Source organism: Equus przewalskii, chromosome 9, assembly GCF_037783145.1.
Source record: "Equus przewalskii isolate Varuska chromosome 9, EquPr2, whole genome shotgun sequence".
NCBI lineage: Eukaryota > Metazoa > Chordata > Mammalia > Perissodactyla > Equidae > Equus > Equus przewalskii.
The window spans coordinates 6,546,204-6,566,996 of NC_091839.1; the positions used below are offsets into that span (position 1 = coordinate 6,546,204).

The following is a 20,793-nucleotide window of genomic DNA, read 5'->3' on the forward strand; positions in this document are numbered from 1 at the left end:
AGAAGAGCAAGGTGACCCCGACAGGGGGTGGACGGCTGAACTCCCTGAGGCCAAGGGCCCTTTGACATCCACGCAGCCCTGAGGAGGCCGAGTGGAGACCACAGCCTGGTTACTCCGTTGGCGCCAAACGAGACTGCCCTTGTCCTGTGTCTTCCCTCCTCCCTGCTCCTGCCAACGCTACACGTTCAGAAACCACACCATGGAGCCAGTGGGGGGAGGAGCGGGAGATGGCGGAGCCTCCTCACAGACCGTGCCCACAGCCAGGGTGAGGCAGGGGAAGGCAGAAGCTGTAGCTGGGAAGGATGCTTTTATCTCCCCACACATCAAGTACCAGATGGATGGTGTGGGTGACGAAGGTGACTGGGTCCTTTTTGTTGTCTAGGAGGGAGCCAGCGAGGCCTGGGGCCTGCCCATGAGCTCCCCGGGGAGTGGAGAAGACTTAGCCCCCAGAACGGGCTGGAACAGGCTGTGGGGGCGGGCAGGGGGAACAAAGCTGTGTTCTGGTGGCACCCCACTAACCCTGCTCCTTGCAGGTGCTGCGACAGGCTCCTCGCTCTGCCCAGGAAAGCCCACGCTTCGGTCCTCTCCCCTCCTTGTGTTCGCATCACCTCCCGGGACCCCCCCCCCCCGCTTCAGTCTGGCCTCTGCTGGGCCGAGATGCCCCATTAGCTGCTCACCCAGGCTGCCAGTGCCTCGGCCTAATGGTCCTGCCACCCCGCCCTTCACTCCCTTCCAGTTCACTGCCCAACCTGGGGCCCTCCCTCGGCCCAGTGAGGGGGACAGCCGAGCCTCAGAGACACCTGGCCGCGCCGAGAGGTGAGTCCCTCCTTCTGCGGCTCCTCTTTGCACCAGGGACTACCTCCCAGACCCCCAGGCCCCCTGCTGAGGGTGCCCCTGAAGTTGGCCAAAGTCATTCCCAGTGACACTGATGGGACCTGGCCTACCCTTGGGCTTTCCCCTGGGGACCCCCTTCTTCTGCCCTCTGCCACACCTCCACCACCGGCCACTGTGAGGGAGCAGCTCCTTCTCTTTCCAAGGAATTGGGGGGAGGGGAGCAAATCCAGGGATCAACTTCCATTCCTAAGAAAAACTGGAGCTGGGGGCCCAGCTCTGTCCTGACTCTCTCCACCCCTTCCCTCCCCAGGGTCTCAGAAATCAAGAGGCCGTCCGTCTCAGGGGACCCGCGCTCCCGTTCTGTCTTCTCCTGGGGCTCTGCCATCACGCCTTCGTTTGAAGAGGTGATGACGTGGAAAGAAAGCAGAGGGCTGGGGGCCGACCCTCCTGGCTTGCAGTCCTGGCCGGACCGCTAACTGGCTGCCACCTGCCTCCCCGGCCTTGTCTCCTCAACTGTCCCACTGGACGGCTTGGACCGCGCCCCCCCCCCCTCCCCCCAGCAGTGCTGAGCCGAGTGCGCGAGTCCGGGAGCGCCCCCTCCGGGGATCCCGAGACCTGCGGACGCAGCGGGGCCCCATGGACCCGCCCCCGCAGCTGTCCTTCGCCCTCTACGTGGGAGCCTTTGTGCTCGGCTTCCCGCTCAACGCCCTGGCCGTCGGGGCCGCCGCCGCGCACGCCCGCCTCCGCCTCACCCCCAGCCTGGTGTACGCGCTCCACCTGGGCTGCTCGGACCTCCTGCTGGCCGCCTCTCTGCCCCTGAAGGCGGCCGAGGCCCTGGCGGGGGGCGCCTGGCCGCTGCCCGCCGCGCTCTGTCCCGCCGTCGCGCTGGCCCACTTCGCGCCCCTCTACGCGGGCGGGGGCTTCCTGGCCGCCCTGAGCGCCGGCCGCTACCTGGGAGCCGCCTTCCCCCTGGGCTACCAGGCCGTGCGCAGGCCGCGCTACTCCTGGGGCGTGTGTGTGGCCATATGGGCCCTCGTCCTCTGTCACCTGGGGCTGGTCCTTGGGCTGGAGGCTCCCGGAGGCTGGACGGACAATACCACCAGCCCGCTGGGCATCAACACACCGGTCAACGGCTCCCCCGTCTGCCTGGAGGCCTGGGATCCAGCCTCAGTGGGCCCTGCGCGCCTCAGCCTCTCCCTCCTGCTCTTCTTTGTGCCCCTGACCATCACAGCCTTCTGCTACGTCGGCTGCCTCCGCGCCCTGGCCCGCTCAGGCCTGAGCCACCGGCGGAAGCTGAGGGCGGCCTGGGTGGCCGGCGGGGCCCTGCTCACGCTGCTGCTCTGCCTAGGACCCTACAACGCCTCCAACGTGGCTGGCTTCCTGCACCCCGACATGGGAGGCCGCTGGCGGAAGCTGGGGCTCATCACAGGTGCTTGGAGCGTGGTGCTCAACCCGCTGGTGACCGGCTACTTGGGAGGGCGTCCTGGCAGGGGGACATCACGTGTGGCGAGAACAAAAGGCGCCGTGTCCCAGAAGTAGGAGCCACTGCTGGGGGAGGGGCATGAAGCGGGAGAGCCCGGTGCTTCCCCTCGCCCCTTGCAGGGGACCACCGGCAGCCCTGCCTGGGGGCGGCCCTGGAGCCCCGTGTGGGAAGGACCGAGGCTGGCAGAAGACTGCCTTCCGGTTGGAAGAATGGAGGCAGGAGGAAGGTGAGCCTGCCTCTCACACATCAGTCTGACTGCCCTCCTCTGTCTGTCTCTCCTCTCCGTCCGCCCATCCTTCCTCGCCTGTCGGCCAGCGTCCTGCGGGTGAGGCCTCTTCCACTGGGGAAGAAGTGGGACAGTTCCGTTCCAGCCCTGATAATGCACTTTGGGAGATGCTCCTCCAAAATCATGTCCTGGGGAAGAACATTTTAATTTCAGTGTGAGAGAGGAAGCAGGAGGCAAGATAATGAGGCTGTTATACCGCTTGGCACTCACAAGGGGGCGGCATTAGAAGGAGGGAAAATAGCAACACAGAAAGCCGCAAATACCAAGTCTCTAATACGTGACAGTCACCACGCCAAGTGCATTATGAATGTTGCTTCCCTTCACCCTCATGCAATCCTTTGATTTAGCTGTATGGCTGCTGTACAGATAGGCAGGTTGTTCATTGTACAAGGGTGCCAGGCAGAGGGGCAAACGTTGACTAAATTGTAGCTCGTGCTTTGCTGACCATGCCATGTGCCTGGCACAGGGCTGTTTCCATCCAGGGGGAGAAGCATCTTATTCCAATTTAAATAAAGACATCACTCAATCCTTGAGCAGTGCACCTTGGCACAGGGTGGTGCCCATCTGGAGGAGGGTGCCTTTTCCTGATTTGTACCAAGGAGCTGTGTGAGGGAGCTACAGTCTTGGGCCCAGGGATTAATATCATCTTTGTTTTGCGGCGTTAAGAAATTTGCCTGAAGACCTCCAGCAAAGAAGGGGTGGATGAGGGATGCGATCCTTCAAGGCAGGACCCCCAAGGGTCAGGGGACACTTGGAAAGCTTGCGGTATTGGGCTTAACCCCTGCCTTTGTGGTCCCTTTTGTGAAGCTGAATGGTGGCACCCTGAACCTGCGAGAGAGTGGGCAGTGGAGGGTGGCTGTGAGGGGCCACCCTCACGTGAGAGACACCTGGGCATCTGCTCTGCTTAGGTGAGGGGTGGGAACAGACTTGTTCCTCTAATGATGATGATGCCAGGCATGCAGAGGGGCACAAACAGTGGTTGCTGTGTGCCTAGCGTGTATGAACTTGTTTATACACGTTGCCTCTTTTCATGCTTAAAGTTCTCTAAGGACAGGAATTTTGATTTATTTCCTAATACATCCCCAGCCCCTACCAGAGAGCCTAGCACACAGTGGGCCCTCAGTAAGTGTTTGCTGAATGGATGAACACTCCTCACAGCTCTCCAAAAAAAGTTTTATTTTATTACCCGTTTTCTCAGTGTGGAAACAGGCCAGAGAAGTCAGGTAACTTGCTGAGGCTCTGCAGGAGCCAGAAACGAGTTTGTTCTCGGGACACCAGAGAATTTGGTAAAAGCCCCAGCTCCAGCCCAGCTGGCCCCACTGCCCCTCCCCCAACGCTAGGGCTGCTCTCTCCCGCCTGCTCTAAGCACCTGCCCCGCCAGGTCACTTCTTCCAGTTACCGCGCCTCTGCCACTCAGGGGAGATTTCAGTTCCTCCCTGGGGCCCACGGGCCCTGTGTGATCCGCCCCCAACATCCTCCGGTGACCCTTGTCCCTTGAGCCCTAAACCCTCCCTAGTGCCCCCAGCAGCCCTTGTGCCACCATCCCCTCCCCACAGTGCTTCCCCCAGCGGTCCTCTGCCTCTGGATTCCGATGTCATCATCGGCCTCCCCGCACTCAATCGCCACGAGCCCCCCCGCAAAAGTAAGCACCATGACACCAAAAACTCTGTTTTGTTCACTGGTGGACTTTTAACAATTTATTTGAGAGAAAACTTACATATCATAAAATTCACCCATTTTAAGTGTACAATTCAATGATTTTTTGTAAATTTACTGAGATGTGCAACTACCACCATAATCCAAGCGAGAACATTTTCATCACCCCGGTAAGACCCGCCCCCCCGCACATGCTCCTTGACACAATCCCGTTTCCACCCCGCAGGCAACCAGTGATCTACTTTCTGTCTCTATAAGTTTGCCTATTCTGGACATTTTATATAGATGGAAACATACAATCCGTGGTCTTTCATGTCTGGCTTGTTGCACTTAGCATAACGTTTTTGAGGTTCATCCATGTTAGAGTGCGCATGCATATTTCATTCCTTTTTACTGCCAAGTAGCATTCCATCCTGGGGATATGACACGTGGTCTATCCATTCGCTAGCTCACGGACCACCAATGGTGTTTTGTTAAGACTAATCCTTTATAAATGTTTATGAGCAAGTCTTTGTGTGGACACATGATCTCATTTCTCCTAAATAAATACCTATAGTGGAATTGGGTCACATGGTAAATTTATGTTTACCTTTTAAAGAAACTGCCGAACTGCTTTCCAAAGTGATTCCATCATTTCATATTCTCACCGGCAATGCATGAGGATTTCCGTTTCTCCACATCCTCACCAACACTTGGTGTTATCTTATTTTTTTTCCAGTGGGTGTGAAATGGTATCTCCTTGTGCTCTGTAAATTTTGAATGAATATTTGAATGAATAAATAAATAATCGCTGATGCTGGACAGAACTTGGGTTTGAACCCTTGTGGCGGTACTTAAGTTGTGTTACCTGGAGCAAGTCACATCCCCACTGTGGGACACAGGGATCCCAAGACACAATGGTGATGCCCTGAGAAGCAGAGTATCAGCTATGGATTACGTACCCGCTAAAAGGTGGCTACCATCATCATGGCCACCATCGTCACTGTTAATATCAATATTATTATTATTGTTACCATCACCCCAGAGATGAGTGCACACCAGTGACAGGGATGATGGCAGCTAACACCTGTTCAGTGCTCCCCACAACACACCAGGCTCCATTCTAAGCATCTGACACGTATTAATGCTTTAATTTACACAACAATTCTGTGAGATTGGTACTGTGATTATCGCTGGTTTACAGATGAGAAAGCAGAAGTTCAGAGAGTTTAAGTTACTCGCCTCAATTTAGAGTTGGAAAGCGACGGGACCAGCATTGAACCCAGGCCCCCAGCTCCGAAGCCTGTGCTTTCCATCACTGCATCGCACTTCCTGCCCTTACAAGGCAAACTGGATGAGTGCCATTCTAGAGGAGCAGACAAAATTCAAGTGGAGGATCAAGGAGGGGAAGACGAAGTCCTCTCGGCCTTGGTCAGGGCATCTCATCTGAGGCCCCCGAGGAGCGAGGAGCAAGGCACACAGTTGTGGAATTTGCTCCTCATTTTGCATACTGGCGTGGCTCTGGTAACGGAGCTGAAGGCATCTTTTGTGCCGTTGCTCAGCAGTGAGTGACGTCATGGGCACTGTCAGGTCTTTATCAGTTCTGCCAGATAAATAGCTAACCGTACGTGTTCTGGAGGAGCCGGCAAGGTACTGAGCAGCAGAGCACTTGGGTTCTCAAATAAGAGGTGAGTTTGGGGCCCTGAGGAGCTGTGTGGAGGGGTGTTCTGGCTCTACTGGGGGAAGGGACAGGAGACAGGGCATGACCAGGAAGACAGGCAGGCTGACCCCACTGGGGAAAGCCTCAGGGCCGTGAGGGAGTGAGGGTGGTGACAGTGTTCCCTGCTGGCAGTTGAAATGCTGCTGGTGGGAGCAGGAAGATCTCATCCAGACTGCCCTCTCTGTGTCTGTCTGTCTGTCTTTCTCTCTCTCTCTCAGCAGTGGCCATGACCATGGACACAAGCCTGGACCAGTCCTTCTCCCCCGGGAACCACTGGCTCTTCTTCTCCGTGTACCTCTTCTCCTTCCTCGTGGGGCTCCCCCTCAACCTCGTGGCCCTGGTGATCTTCGTGGGCAAGCTGCGGCGCCGCCCCGTGGCCGTGGACGTGCTCTTGCTCAACCTGACCCTCTCGGACCTGCTTCTGCTGCTCTTCCTGCCTTTCCGCATGGCGGAGGCGGCCAGCGGCATGCACTGGCCCCTGCCTTTCATCCTCTGCCCCTTCTCCGGATTCCTCTTCTTCACCACCATCTATCTCACCTCTCTCTTCCTGGCAGCTGTGAGCATCGAGCGCTTCCTGAGTGTGGCCTACCCACTGTGGTACAAGACCCGGCCAAGGCTGGGACAGGCTGGCCTGGTCAGTGGAGCCTGCTGGCTGCTGGCCGGTGCTCACTGCAGCGTGGTCTACATCATCGAGTTCTCGGGGAACTCCTCCATGGGCCAGGGTAAAAATGGGACCTGCTACCTGGAATTCCGGGAGGACCAGCTGGCCATTCTCCTGCCCGTCCGGCTGGAGATGGCCGTGGTCCTTTTCGGGGTGCCCCTGCTCATCACCAGCTACTGCTACGGCCACCTGGTGTGGCTGCTCGGCAGGGGAGCCAGCCACCACCGGCGGAGGAGGGTGGCGGGGCTCGTGGCAGCCACGCTGCTCAACTTCCTCGTCTGCTTTGCGCCTTACAACATGTCCCATGTCGTGGGCTACGTCCAGGGCAAGAGCCCGACATGGAGAAGCTACGTGCTGCTCCTCAGCACCCTGAATTCCTGCGTCGACCCCTTGGTCTACTACTTCTCATCGTCTGGGTTCCAAGCCGACTTTCACGAGCTGCTGCGGAGGCTGACTGGGGCCTGGGGCCCCGGGAGGCAGGAGAGCAGCGTGAAACTGCAGGAGAGGAAGGAAGGCGAGGGGCAGCTGCAGGAGCCATCCCACAGAGAGGACAGGTAGAGCTCGCCGGAGGGCCGTGGAGCGGGCGTCATCCCCAGGGAAGCTCCTGGCTCGTCAAGCAGGCCCTTGGAGTGGCAGGCAGGGGACCGTGCACCCGGGCCGAGCAGGCACCCAGCCTTGCTGAGGACGTGCTCGCCAAAGCCCAGCACTCGAGCTCACCACGCTGCCCTCCTTTCCCATCCCCACACGCTATGGATTCGGCCCCGGGATGCAGTCAGGGTGAGAGTGCTCCAGAGAAAATGAGCTCCCCATGGCAACGGGCCAGCTGCTGTGGTTCTCTGAGGGCAGAGGAGGAGTCGAGGGCGGCGTCCAGGGCCCGAGGGAGCTGCCCAGTGACTTGGGACAGGAGAGAGGAGGAATGGACCCTTCGGAGCTGCTCACCCGGCAGGCTGGGAGTCGGGGACAGGACTTCACGCCTGAGCGAGCAGCCTGCTCTCACATGGGCTTTTCCAGAAAGTTTCTATTGTCCAATCAAGTCAGATTTTCAGGGACGTTTATGGAAAATGACAGAAGAAAAATTACCTAAATAAATCTGGTAGCAAGCAAAAGAGAACGGTCTTTTCTCATTCTGTGTTTTCTCGTGGTGTACGTGGGTCACGTGGAATTGATGGGTGAAGAGTGAAACGCCTCGCCTCTGAAGGAAGAGGGCGAAACAGTAAGATGCCCCGATGCTGGGGGAGGGTCTGGGCTGAGGAATGAGAATAATAGCTACCCTGTAGCAAGGAGTCGGCCTGCCACTTTGTCTGCTCCAATCCTCTCAACAATCATGTGGCCAGTATTATTATTATTCCCCTTTTACAGATGAGGGAATGGGCCAAGGGAGGTGAAGTCTCTGAGATCCTACCGCCAGGAAGTGACTGAAGCAGGACTGGAAGCTGGAATGAGCCGACTCCGAAACCCACGCGCCTCACCCACTCGGCTCTTCTGCCCCCAGCTGTGCCTCCTGCGCCAGGACAGGGCCGGTCACACATCCGGCGTCAGCTGAGGCCGCCTGGCCGGGACAAGCGCAGACAGACCACCATGAGACAGAGAACTAGATGCAAAGCAGATCGATTATCTATGCTGAAACATCCTCTTCCCAGTCAAGAAACCCTCGAAAAAAATTAAGATAATTAGTCAGCACAGTTGCCTTCAAAGACAGATGTACGCTCTTAAGAGCTATTTTTATCCAGATGTGATCATTTAGTAGGTTTGCCTTTTCCACTGACCGGTGGTACACGAGAGACAGGTGGTCAGGGCCTCCTCTCCCAGCAGGGCAACCAGGGCAATGCTGGCACCTGTCAGCACTCAGTCAGCTCTAGTTCAAAAACATTTATTGCACACCTACTGTGTGCACATGGCTGGGCTCAGGAGTTCAGGGCTTTCAATCCTGAAGTCTTTAGCATCTGCTTTCTTCCTGGGGTTGAGGGCCCTGGAGAACGAGGACTGGCTGTGAGTGGGGCTTGGTCTCAAGTGGAGGGAGAGAGACGTCATCTCTGCGCAGAGATGAAGCTTGAGCTGTCTCTCTGTCCCACGGCTCATCTGTCTGTCCCAAGGTGCTCAGGCCTGGTGGCTGCTAAGAAGGTGATATGAACATGGGTCTACATGGTTCAGAAAGGGAACAAGGTGACATGCGGTCCTGGGACTCCAGAAGTGGTGACAGGGACCCAAGGCTGAGAGGAGTTGGGAACCCCACACTCAAAGAGCGCTGCGAGAGACGGGAGTCTGGCGTCTCCCCGGGGTTTTATAAGGAGGAGTCAGAGGCAGCCCCACTGGCTCTGCTGCCCCCAAACATCCCCCAGCGCCACCCCACCCCAGTCTGTATAAGCAAAAGGCTGGCGGTGGGGAGGATGGCGTCATGGGGGTGGGGCCGTGGTCGGGGCAATGAGGGGAGGGGAACAGCATTCCCCCATCTCTCAGAAGCTGAGAGAACGGACAGTGGGTCCTGGGACCGGCGCCCTGCGCCCACCTAAGCGGGGGAAAGGGGGCTGCAGAGGTGGCGCGGGAGTGTCTGTGGGAGTGATGGAGCGTGAGGCACCCTCCCTGCACAGCACAGTACAGCAGGTGTGCATCTCCCGTGGGTGACAGGATCACAGGCGATGGGGGACGTTCTGGGGGTTCCGGAAGAGGTCAAGCCGGGCTGGATCTCCCAAGATGGAGGTCAGAAGAACTCAATTCTCGCTGCAAAAGAGAGCCAACAACTGGGCACCTGCCTCGCAGTGGACACCAAAAGCTACTCAATGTTAGCTAAAGTGCTGTTTCTCACACTTTTTTTAAAGGAGTCTCTTTGGATATTCTTTCCTCCTCAGCACCTTCCCCTCCCTGCCCGTGAAATTTTAATACGACAGACATACTTCTGCCTGCTTACGTGCGTGGCCCTTTGGAAGGCCGCAGGCCATTCTAAGATTTTCTTGCTCCCCTGGAACTAATTCTCACCTCTCTTGGGGGCAGTGTTACCCACGCTGAGCATGTGTGAGCCATGGAGTGGAACAGCCTGTGTCCCACAACAGCAGCCCAACAAAGCTAGGTTTATTCTCTTTGTTGTTTTATGCTTTTTGGTGAGGATGACTGGCCCTAAGCTAACATCTGTTGCCAATCTTCCTTTTTCTTTTTCTCCCCAAAGCCCCAGTGCACAGTTGTATATCCTGGTTGTAAGTCATTCTAGTTCCTCTATGTGGGATGCAGCCACAGCATGGCTTGTGTAGGTCCACACCCAGGATCCAAACCTGTGAACCCCAGGCCGCTGAAGCGGAGCACACAAACTTAACCACCATGCCGCCAGGCCGGCCCCTGGGTTTATTCTCTTGCAGAAGCAAAGGAAACCACACTCCAGGGGAAGTGTGGGCATCTCACAGAAGAAGAGACGGTTTATCACAGGGTTCTGGGTAAGGGTGACATGAGGCAAAGTTTCAATTAAGCTGTGTTTGATGGGCTCAAAGCAAAGCAGGGCTGCGTGTAAAGAAGTCAAGATCAGGTCCAGGATGAGAGCAGACTCAGGGGCCTATTTCTCTGGAAAATACAAAATAAAGCTAAAGGTGGAAATTCGTGTCTGAAAACTTATCTGAAGTTCTGGGGGCTGAAAAGCGAGGCTGCCTCTCTGTGTCACAGGCTCCTGCCCAGACCCTCCAAGCAGCAGTGGGATGTCCATCTTACTGATGGGATTTCAAACAGCCAAGTTTCTGATGGTCTGTGATTTTAGAGAACAACTTTTCTCAGCAATATAATTTTATTCCTTAACAAAACAAGTTTTTAAAGGTTTCTGAAAAGAACTTTTTTTTGAGGAAGATTAGCCCTGAGCTAACATCTGCTGCCAATTCACCTTTTTTTTTTTGCTGAGGAAGACTGGCCCTGAGCTAACATCCGTGCCCATCTTCCTCCACCCTTCATGTGGGACGCCTGCCACAGCATGCTTGACAAGTGGTGCGTGGGTTCACACTGAGATCTGAACCGGAGAACCTGGGGCCACTGAAGCAGAATGTGCAAACTTACCCACTGGGCCACTGGGCCAGCTCCCAAAAAGGAACTTATTGATGGCCAGAAAGTAGGAGGAACTTTTCCTTCCTAGAAGGAAGGGACCCCCTTCACCAAAAACTAAGGCAGCGCAACCCAGAAGGATGGCAGGAGGGGAGACTTGGCCCATCCCTGACACAGGCTCTCTGGCCACAGGTCAGGTCTCAGCTTATAGGAGAACTGGGAGGAGGCTAGAAGTTTTAGTTCACCAAGTGTGGCCAGAAACCCAAGGAAGCTACCCACGGAGTCATGAAGAAACTGCCAAAGACAGCTCCACACAGCCTGGCTGAAGGCAGCAAGGGGGAAACCACTGCGGGCTCATGCAGAGACAACCTCGGACTATTCCTAAGCCGGCATCGGTCAGAGGAGGGCACAGGGGCAGGCAGAAGCGAGGAGGACACTGGGCACGGGGAGGCAGCCGACTTGACACCTTTTCCCGAGTTGAGGACATCACCTACGAGCAGAGCCTGTGGGTAGTTTAGTGAGCGGCCTCCCGTCTGCGTGTGCGCCTGATGGGGCTGGAAAGCTGTGATGCAAAGTGCAAGACGTTAGTCTGCTTCAGCTTGATCCCGGGAAGCGGGTAAAACCAGACCGGGCCAGGGTCCGGGGAGGAGGAGGGGAGGTGAGAGCACATGGGGTGAGCAAGAAGCCTGGCAGTCTGCAAAATGAGTTGCAAGCATCATGCAAAAGGAGGAAGCAGAGCAGCAACAAAAGGAGAAAGACACGTGGAAGAAAAGTCAGGCCACAGATGCTGGGAGAAGAAAGTCCCAGGTGGAGCCACAGTCTGCGGGGGGTGAACAAACAGAAAGAAGCAGTGTGAGAGACCCCTCAACTTTTTACCTCCCTCTTTCTGCCATGACTCTTCTGAGTTAAAAAAAAAAAAGCCCTAAGTGATACAGGGAGTGGTGGCCCCTCGCACTTTGCAAAGCCTGGAGAAGCCTGTTGACTTCCCTCTGAGGCCAGTTCTGGAAAACCCATCCGTATGGAGGGAGGTCAAGGCATCAAGGTAGTGGCCTGTGTTCTGGGAAAAGGATGCTGGGATCACATTCCAGAAAAAGAATGGGATAGAGGGAGTAAAATCTGGTACACGCTGGCGGAAGCGGGAAGATGCACAGAGTTCACCCCCATGGAGAGGCGGAGCTAAGAGAAAGAAAATGTTGCAGAAGCAACTGTGGTACAGAAATACTTTTGGAAGGGGGTGATTTTACCGGATTTATACTAGAAGGATACAGTGGATAACCAAATCAGTCATCCCCTGTTGCAGATCCCCCATCCCCAGGGGTCAAATCATAATTGGCACTAATCATGACAATCTTATTCCCCTTTATTGGTGACGGGTCTCAGGATGGACACGTCACCCACTTCTAGCTAACGAAAGGTAAGAAATCTGCTGGGGGTCTCTGGGAAAGAGTTTCCTCCCTACTGAAAAGAGACAGGTGTGTGAGGAGCTGCCTTCTCACTTCCTGGTTTGCAAGCTTTTATGTGAGGATGTGATACTTGGAGCTGCAGCAGCCATTTTGGGGCCATAAGGCCACAAACTTGAAGAAAGTTAACAAGTTAAGAGTGGCAGAGAAGAAGGATGAAAGGGCCTGGGCCCTTCATGATCTCATTGAGCTGGGAGCACCACCTCCAAAGTCATTGTTAATAAACTTTCCTAGGTTGACTCTCTATTGGCCAGACATTCTCTAACTTGCAACCAAATGCATCTTAACTCGAATGGATAAGGCTACATCTAAGCATCCTATATCTAAGGATCCTAGAACCTACCGAATGACATCTTCTCTTGTTTTAAATTAGATCCTGGGATTTTTAAACTCTGTTTGCTTTGTAGAGCTCTGAAATCTTAGTGTTTGTTTACCTATTATGGCTGGACTCAGGGAAGATTTCTTATGGTTCCAACCCGTATCTCTGGCACCAAGACTTCAGAACTCGCCTCATCCAGAAAGGGGCTTTTGACTGCCTGGGGCTGCATCGACACAGCATTACGAGATGAAAAGTAAACCTTCCACATGGGACCCTTTCTAAGGTCAAGTATCACTGACTGACAGCCTTGACTGCAGGCTCCCCTCCTTTTATTGATAAAAATTCCCACGCTTATTGTGGGGTCTTGACTGCCGTGGAAACAAGAAAGGGTGAAATGAGTCGGGCGAGCATCACAACAGCCACCCAGTCTTCCTGCCCCTGGAGCCCCTGTGCCACGCGTGCTGCCCACCCGCGGATGAGGACGTGCGCCCCTGGATGCTCATTTACCGCGTACAATGAACGCACACAGTCAGGGACCCGTGCTCGCCGATTCCCTCGTCCCCGCCCCGCTTTCTAACAATCGTTTTCTCGTGGTTCTCTCTGCTCTGCTCGGAGCGTGTCTCGTCTTTGTAACACCCTAGAAGCCTCCTTTCAAATAACTCCTCGTTTGCTCATCCTTTGGAGAACAATCGAATTATTTGCTGTGAATCAAAGGTCAGCCGGAAAAGATGTAAACAGGCCAGTTCACCGCGGAGTGAACTGAGCAAACGGCCAGCGAGCTCGGGCGCGGATGGGGCGGCGGCAGCGCTCCTGCGGCCCCACGCCAGCCCCGGGGAGCGCCCGGCGGGGCCCTGCGAGAGGAGACCCGTGCGGAGGCCTGCGGGGGCATCCCTCCCGGCCTTCTGACCCGGCGAGGTCCTCACGGTGTCGCTCAGGAGGGTAGAGCATCCCTGCACACTGGAGACCGTGCGCAAATATTCACGGCAGCTTTCGCTGTGGGAGCCCCGAACTGGAACCCGCCCAGGTGTCCATCAAAAGGGAGTGGATTTAAGATCCGCGGTGTAGCCGTGCAACAGAACACTGCTGGCAATAAAAAGTCATAAACTGCTGAGCTGGGTAACAGGATAGCCTCTGACCGTGATACCGTGATTTATAATAAGAAATAGCTATTTGGTCTTCCACCCTGTTCCTGGCACGAAGCTCCTAAAACCCCTGGAAATTCCTGTGATGGGAGCAACGAAGGTGGCTTTTGTTATGCTGATGAGCCGGTTGCCCTCAGAGGCAGCGGGAGATTAGAGGGTTGAAACTTCCTATCCCAGCCCCTGACCTCGCCAAGGGGTCAGTTGCCAACCGCAGGTGATTTTATCAGTCGTGCACACATAATGAAACCTCCATAAAACCCCAAAGGACTTGGTTTGGAGAGCTTCTGGGTAGGTGAACATGTGGAGATCTGGGGAGGGTGGCACCCGCGTAGGGCGCGTGGAAGCTCTGTGCCCTTTCCTGCCTTGCCCAATGCATCTCTTCCATGAGGCTGTTCCTGAGTTAGATCCGTTTATAATAAACCAGTAATCCAGTAAGTAAAAGGTTTCTGTGAGTTCTGCGAACCAATTAACCAAATGCAAGGACGGGATTGTGGGTACCTCCCATCTGTAGCTGGTTGGTCAGAAGCACGGGTGACAACCTGGACTCCTGCCTGGCATTGGCAGTGGGGCAGTCTTGTAGGACCGAACATGTGACCTGGGGAATCTGACGCTTTCCCAGGGAGATGGGGTCAGAACTGAGTTGAATTGTAGGGCACCCAGCAGGTGTCAGAGAATTGCTTTCTCTGGGTGGGTATGGGGACCCACCCAGGTTGGAATTGGCACCAGAACCCTTCACTGACAGGAAGCAGATGAGTGGATGCCAGGGGCTGAGATGAGAAAGGGTAGGGATTGACTGGGAAGATGCTGAGGGACATTTTAGGGTGATGGAAATGTCCTATAACTCGAGTGGGGTAGGGGGTCACACAGATGTCTGGATTTGTCCAAACTTATGGAACTATATGCTTAAAACGGGTGCATTTTATTGTGTGTAAATTAAGGCTCAATAAAAAAAGTTGATTAAAAATTTGTGTCACCTCACGCTGTGCCCATATTGTAGGTGTGTACCTAACATCGTCGATAATCTTCCCAAGTTTGAACAAGCCAAGCAGTTCCCTGCCTTTGCTGTGTCACTCTGCAGAAGCTGTGACTGCTGTGGGACAACCCAGGTTACACAAAAGGGCAGAACCCGTGGCACAAATAGGTGACAAATGGCAACCAGCTCTTATCCTGGTGCTGGAGACATTCGAGAGTAGGAGGGACTGTGGCCAAGGGGAGAGGAGAGGGCACGGCTCGTCTAAATTCAGCTCCTGTCTTGTTCCCAAGCAGGGCTGTGGGCTCGAACCCACCACACCTCCCAGCTGCTCAAGTAGAAAATCCAGCTGTTATTGCTGTTTCTGAAATCTTATATTCTTTTAAGCTGGTGACGAATTCAAAGTGTTAAAGTGTTGTGTGTGGTGAAAACAAACCAGGCCTGAGGTGTGGATGGGCTCCAAGCCTCGGGTCTGTGGGCTCAGACATTGGGGACGGTGTGGAAGGAAGCCGGAGGAGGTGTCATTTTGCCATGAGTGCAGCTCAGAGGTAACTTTGCCCCTATCTGAGGGCAGCCAGTGGCAGAGATTGGCCAACGTTCTAAAATCCTTCCAACAGTTCCTTGTTCTTATCCGCGGTCCCTGCCCACCTCAGCAGCCTTCTCTGAGAGCCAGTGCCCTTGCCCACAGGCAGGCTGCGGAGGACATGGCTAGGTGGCCAAGAGGAGCTCTGAGGAGCCCAGGAGTCCCGATCCCTCCAGCTCAGCCCGGCTCCCCCTCCCACCCCCACGTTCTGGCAAGCCTTGCTCTGGAAGGCTCCCCAGAGCCTTGTGCTCCTCCTCGACAGCCTCCCCCAGGCGTTGGAGTCCATTCCCATGGCTTCAGCCACTAATGACTCCCACGCGTCCATCTCCAGCCCCAGTCTCTTATACATCCAACTGTGTACAGGGGCATCTCAACCCGGGCGTCGTTTCTTTTTTTTTTTTCTTTTAAGATGTAATTTTTTTTTTTATTTTTAGAATGATCATACAAAGAAAAGGAACTTTTTCAGGGACAAGTTTATGGTTCTGTGAATTTTACCACACATAGATTCCTGTAACCACCACCACAATCAAGATAAAGGGCAGTTCTAGTCACATCGTCTCTCCCCACTAACTGCCGACAGTCACCGTTTCTTCTTTACCATTATACTTTTATTTTTCAAGGATGTCATGGAAATGGAATCCTCCAGTCTTCAGCCTTTTGAGGCTGGCTCCTTTCGCTCAGCATGATGTCTTCGAGATTGATCCCTGTCAGCTGGAGCATCAGTGTCTGCTCCCTTTGATTGCTGAGGACTTTGCTCCTCTGTGTGACTGCACCGCAATTTGCTTAGTTGTAAAGCACTGAAGGACGTTTGGGTTGCTTCAGTTCAGGGCAACTATGGACAGGGCTGCTCTAAACACTCGTGTGCAGGGTATTATGTGGGTGTAAGCTTTCATTTCTCTAGGTTGAATACGCAGACGAGGGATGGCTGCGTCACATGGTAATTGTGTGTCTCCCTTTTCGAGATCCCTTCCGTCCCTCTGTCAGGGCGGCTGCACCATCTGCCCTCCCTCCAGCAGTAAGCGAGGGATTCGGTTGCTCCACATCCTCAGCAGCGTGTGGTGGTGTTAGCGTTTTCACTTTAGCCGTCCTGACAGGTGGAGAGTGGTCAGGAAGCCGCTCGTGGTGCCTTCACCTTCACCACCCACATGCAGCGCACCGTCGAGCCCTGTGCTGCTATCTCTAGAATGGGACTTGCATGCATCTGCTTTTCTCCAACTCCGCGCAGCCCTTATGTCTCGCCTGGACCACTGCAAAGGTTTCTGACCTGGTCTTCATTCTCGTCCTCATCCCATCTGTTCGCACCACAACCAGGGGGACCTTGGAAGGACGTAAACTGGATCATGTCATTGCCCTGAATAAAACCTTCCAGTGGCTTCCCATTCGGATCCCCTCCTCACGGCCTCCCAGGCCCTGTGCCATCCCGCCCCACCTCCCCCTCCAGGCTCCTCTGGGGCCATCCCGCCTTCACGGACATCGCTCTGCGGTCCCGGCCTCAAGCAGGCCCAGCTCTCGATCTGGGCACACGTTACTGTTTCCTCCACCCTGTGCCTGGCTGGCTCACCCCCTTCTTTTGGGCTTTCTCTCCAAGGCCACTCTGCAGAGACGCGCTCTTGATGACAGCCTCCCCCCTTGGTATCATCTCCCACTGGGCTACGACAGCTTGATTTACATATTTGTCTGTTCATTTGTTTAGTGTGTGATTGTTCACTCCAGAGCCAGGAGCCCTTGACAGCTGTCACCATGTCTTTTATTCATTACTACATACCCAGGTACCTAAAACAGTACCTAGCACAGAATACGCATTTGGTATTTGAAAAATAAATGAATGAATAACAGAAAGTACCTCTGATTTTCCACTATTATAAATAATGCTACAAGTACCATCCTTTTACATGAATTCTTGCACATCTGTACATTTCCTGAAAGTGATTCTGCTGTATTCAATGATAGACACATTTGAAACTTTTATAAATACTGACAAACTGCCTTCCCTGGCTGAATCAACCCTCCCTCCCCCAGCAGTCTGCAAGAGACCCATAACCCTGCCAATGAGGAAAAATACTAAAAAAATTGTTTCAAAGTTGACATGTAAAATTTAGTAGCTCAGTGCGTTAGTCAGGGTCCTCCAGAGAAATAGAACCAATAGGATGTGTTTATACATAGGGAGATATTTATTTAAGGAATTGGCTCGTGTGATTGTGGTGGTTTGATGAGCCCAAAATCTGACGGAGGAGGCCGGCAGGCCGAAGACTTGGGAAAGAGTTGCAGTTCAAATCCGAAGTAGCCTGGCAAAGCAGGAAGAGCCCTTGTTGCAGAGGAAGTCTGAAGGCAGTCTGCTGGAGGTCGGCCTTTTATTCTACTCAGGTCTTCAACTGATTAGATGAGGCCCACCAATATTATAGAGCAAACTCTGCTTTACTCAAAGCCTACTGATTTAAATGTAAATCTCAGCCAAAAACAGCCTCACAGAAACATCTAGAATAATGTTTGTCCAAATATATGGGCACTGTGACCAGCCAAGTTGACACATAAAATTAAACATCACATTCAGTATTTAATTTTAATTTCTCAGATAAAAAGTGAAGGAGAAAATATTTGCACATTGTACATAGTCATTTATGTTTCTTCCTATACTTGCCTTTTTCTTATTTGATTTCAGGAGTTCTTTGAATATTAGCACATAAACCCTCTATCGGTTAAATATGTAGAAAGATAATGGTCTTTCACTTTGTTAATGATAATTTTTTCTATAGTTTTATATATTTATGTGCTCAAATTTGTCATTTCTTTGATGGCTTCCACATTTATGTCATACTAGAAAAAAGCCTTCTCATTTACCAGGCTTAAAAATGGTCTTATATGAGACCCATGCAAATTCTATGGTTTTTAAAAGCATGTTTGATCCTTCACATACCTGGGTTTTACGTTCGTTATCTCACTGTAACTCTTCCAAATGGATAGTCAGCTATCCCAACAGCATCTACTGAACACTGCACCCTTTCCCACACCGATCTGAAACGGACTTGGGTTGCTTGATTACAAAGAATCCTCAAAATGGAATTTAAAGCAACAAGATATCATCATTCTTACTCATCCTATTAACGAAAATGGTAAAGATTCAAAATATCCAGTATTGGAGAAGGTGCACAGAGATGGATACTCGTACACAGTTGGGGGAAATGTCAATTACCGAACATTTTCCAGAAGGTAATGTGGGACTATCTATCAAAAACTTTAAAGTACATCTCTTTGACCCAGCAATTATATCAATTACATATCTAATTGGAATCCACCTAACCACAATACTCGGGTGTATTGATAGATATGGAGAGAGACAGATAGATGATAGAAGATATAGATAGGTGGGTACTCATTGATGCTGTGCCTGCTAGAGCAAAAGAACTGCAAACTGTGAAAATGGACCCTAAATGGCTGCATAAATTTTAGGACGGTCCTAAAACATACCCTGTAGCCATCAGAAAGAATACAGTAGTCTGTACATACTTACAGGGAAAGATCCACACAAGGCACATTGGATGGTGAAAAATGAAGTTTCAGAATGACATACATAGTATGGTTCCATTTATGCATTTTTAAAACTATGTATTTCTATAGGTACCTAGATGGTATAAACAGAACAGAGGTGACCTCTAGGAAGAGAGAAGTAAGTGTCGGAGGAGGGGCATTTCACATTTCACTTCTGTATTGTTGGATATATTTGTGCATTATTATGCATTTTTTCAAATTAAAGAAATAATAATGGAAGAACGTTCACCACCTTAATTCTGACCAAGCTGGAACAGATAATAGGGGACAGAGAGTCCGTGGCCTGAAAACTCGCAGGGCCACCGTGACGTGTGCTGGGATCTTGGGGACACATCGTTGAACCCACTCAGGCCTCTGAGTGCCCACCCTGGAGCTGGGGAGGGGTGACATGCCTCAACTTCCCTCAAACCTCAGGCATGGAAAGCACGAGTGTTTCTCTAAGAAAAATGGGTGGGTCACGGGTAGATGCGGGACTGCGAGCAGGGCAGGCCCCCCAGCAGATGCACAGGAGATGGGTGAGGAGGGTCTCATAACCCCCGACGTAGGGGCCAGCACATGCCCTTGGACACTGCCATTTCTCCCACTGATATAATATAGAAAATGTACCCCAAAGGGTGAATATCAGGATAATCGCCCCCAGACAGAGCCCTATCTGACCCGTTTCCTGTGAGCCAGGTACACAGACTCACCAGCAATGAGCTCAAAACACAGCCAACTTTCTGGCATTCTCTATCAGTGTCTCCCAAGACTGGTCTCCAGCCACCCCCAAAAAGCCAGCACAGATTTTCCTTGAAATCAGAGGACTCCTGTGAGCCCTTGCCGGGCAGGGCGGCAGCCTTTGAGGGACAGTGTCCTACCCTCTGGGGAGGAACCTCCTATCTCAACAGCTAGAGAGTGGAATTTAAAAATGGTAACTTAGGAAAAAAATCGTGCAGAGCCAAGGCTGTCCCTGCCGTACCATGAGTCCAGCTCACAGGCGTCCTTCAACCGGGGAGAAGAGGTGAAGTCCTAACTAGTGCACCAGGCATCGCTCAAAACTCTGCTCTCCCTGGAGGTGGTGTCACGTATGGGAGCGTGACTCTTTCGTCCTGTGGCTGAAAAGAGGGAGAGTGTTGCACCAGCCTGTGAGGTTGTCCGGCAAATAAGCACAAGAGCAGAGGTGGCGGAGCGCTTCAGTCTGGCAGAGATTTTCCCTGTGGACGGGCTCTTCGCCTTGTAAATAATCTTGAGGGTTGGCATCACTGCGCTTTCTTTACAGGCAACAGCACTGAGGATCATGTCTGTGAAATGAATACAGGTTATAAAAAGGGGACCCGGTTTTAGTTTCAGCCAAGAACAATCCACAGATCCCGCCGTCATGGGAGGTGTTAGACCATCCCTGCAAACTGCAAACTGGTTTTATCAGCACGAACTTAAGACTCACCTCTAGGCCAGATACAAGGAGCTGGAATGCGGAAGAGGCAGATTGTAGGGACTGTTCTGGAATGCTATGGGTGTGCTGTGTTCCGACCCCAGTGGGAAGCAGAGGGAGAGCTTCCTGCTCACCGATGAGATGCACAATAAAGACACTTCCCGACAGCCGCTGGCAGAGCTCTCCATGCCCCTGAAGTTCAGAAGACACAAGGGCTGGCACCAGACGTGTGCTGCGAGAAATCAAACGTGAGAGGCTCGCTGGGCCTGGTGGAGCAAAACAGGAGAGGAGGCTGTGTTGGGAACGAGCTGCTGTTCCAGCCACAGTGGGACAAAGGTGCATGGCTCCCTTGGACCAAAGGCCAGCCCTTTGCTGAAGAGCGAGCCTGGAATCATTTTATAAATGATCTCACCCGGAGGTCAGCCTGGAGGAGCAGTGAATCCCACGGAAAGGACGCCCAGGGCTGAGAGGGGGCTGAATGTGGCCAAGGAGAGGAGGCGCTCCACATCCAAGGGAGACGCAGGGGAAGCTGGGGAGCTCCGAGAATCTGCGGAAGGTCCCCTTGGGAGAATGGTCAGCAGTGGACGTCTGCCCCATGCAGAGGGCAGACTCCAGCCCATAACTGAACCAGGCCAGCTAGACATTCGCTGCCCCTCACGCCTCCTCTCTGCTCACAGGGCGGGGCCCTAGGTGGGTCCAAAGCAGCAGGTAATGAGTGGAAGAGGAGATGGG

The 20,793-nt window shown here is 53.3% G+C and overlaps 2 protein-coding genes and 1 long non-coding RNA gene across 4 annotated transcripts; 2 read left to right on the forward strand and 1 right to left on the reverse strand.

Annotated features, from left to right (window-relative positions):
• The first annotated feature begins 1,220 nt into the window (after nt 1-1,220).
• FFAR1 (free fatty acid receptor 1) lies at nt 1,221-4,825 on the forward strand. The gene has a single exon (XM_008533912.2). The coding sequence runs from the start codon at nt 1,471-1,473 to the stop codon at nt 2,371-2,373; it is 903 nt and encodes a 300-aa protein (XP_008532134.2). The 5' UTR covers nt 1,221-1,470; the 3' UTR covers nt 2,374-4,825.
• Nucleotides 4,826-5,792: 967 nt separating this feature from the next.
• Nucleotides 5,793-7,725, forward strand: LOC103560025 (free fatty acid receptor 3). Of its 2 annotated transcripts, none has more exons than XM_008533913.2 (2): nt 5,793-5,926; nt 6,177-7,725. In XM_008533913.2, exon 2 carries the CDS (start codon nt 6,185-6,187, stop codon nt 7,175-7,177), a length of 993 nt encoding a protein of 330 aa, XP_008532135.1. In that variant the 5' UTR covers nt 5,793-5,926; nt 6,177-6,184; the 3' UTR covers nt 7,178-7,725. The 2 variants fall into 2 exon arrangements, with proteins under 2 accessions (XP_008532135.1, XP_070488738.1); XM_070632637.1 differs by having other exon boundaries at nt 5,867-5,926; nt 6,180-7,725.
• A 9,527-nt stretch (nt 7,726-17,252) lies between these two features.
• LOC139085437 (uncharacterized) lies at nt 17,253-20,393 on the reverse strand. Its single transcript, XR_011543730.1, has 2 exons — nt 20,074-20,393; nt 17,253-19,930 (listed from the first exon to the last, which is right to left on the reverse strand). It is a non-coding gene; the product is annotated as an uncharacterized lncRNA (long non-coding RNA).
• Nucleotides 20,394-20,793: the final 400 nt, after the last annotated feature.

Bases quoted from the DNA above. Each gene is read 5' to 3' on its own strand.
- FFAR1 (XM_008533912.2), top strand. From the start codon at position 1,471: ATGGACCCGCCCCCGCAGCTGTCCTTCGCCCTCTACGTGGGAGCCTTT.
- LOC103560025 (XM_008533913.2), top strand. From the start codon at position 6,185: ATGACCATGGACACAAGCCTGGACCAGTCCTTCTCCCCCGGGAACCAC.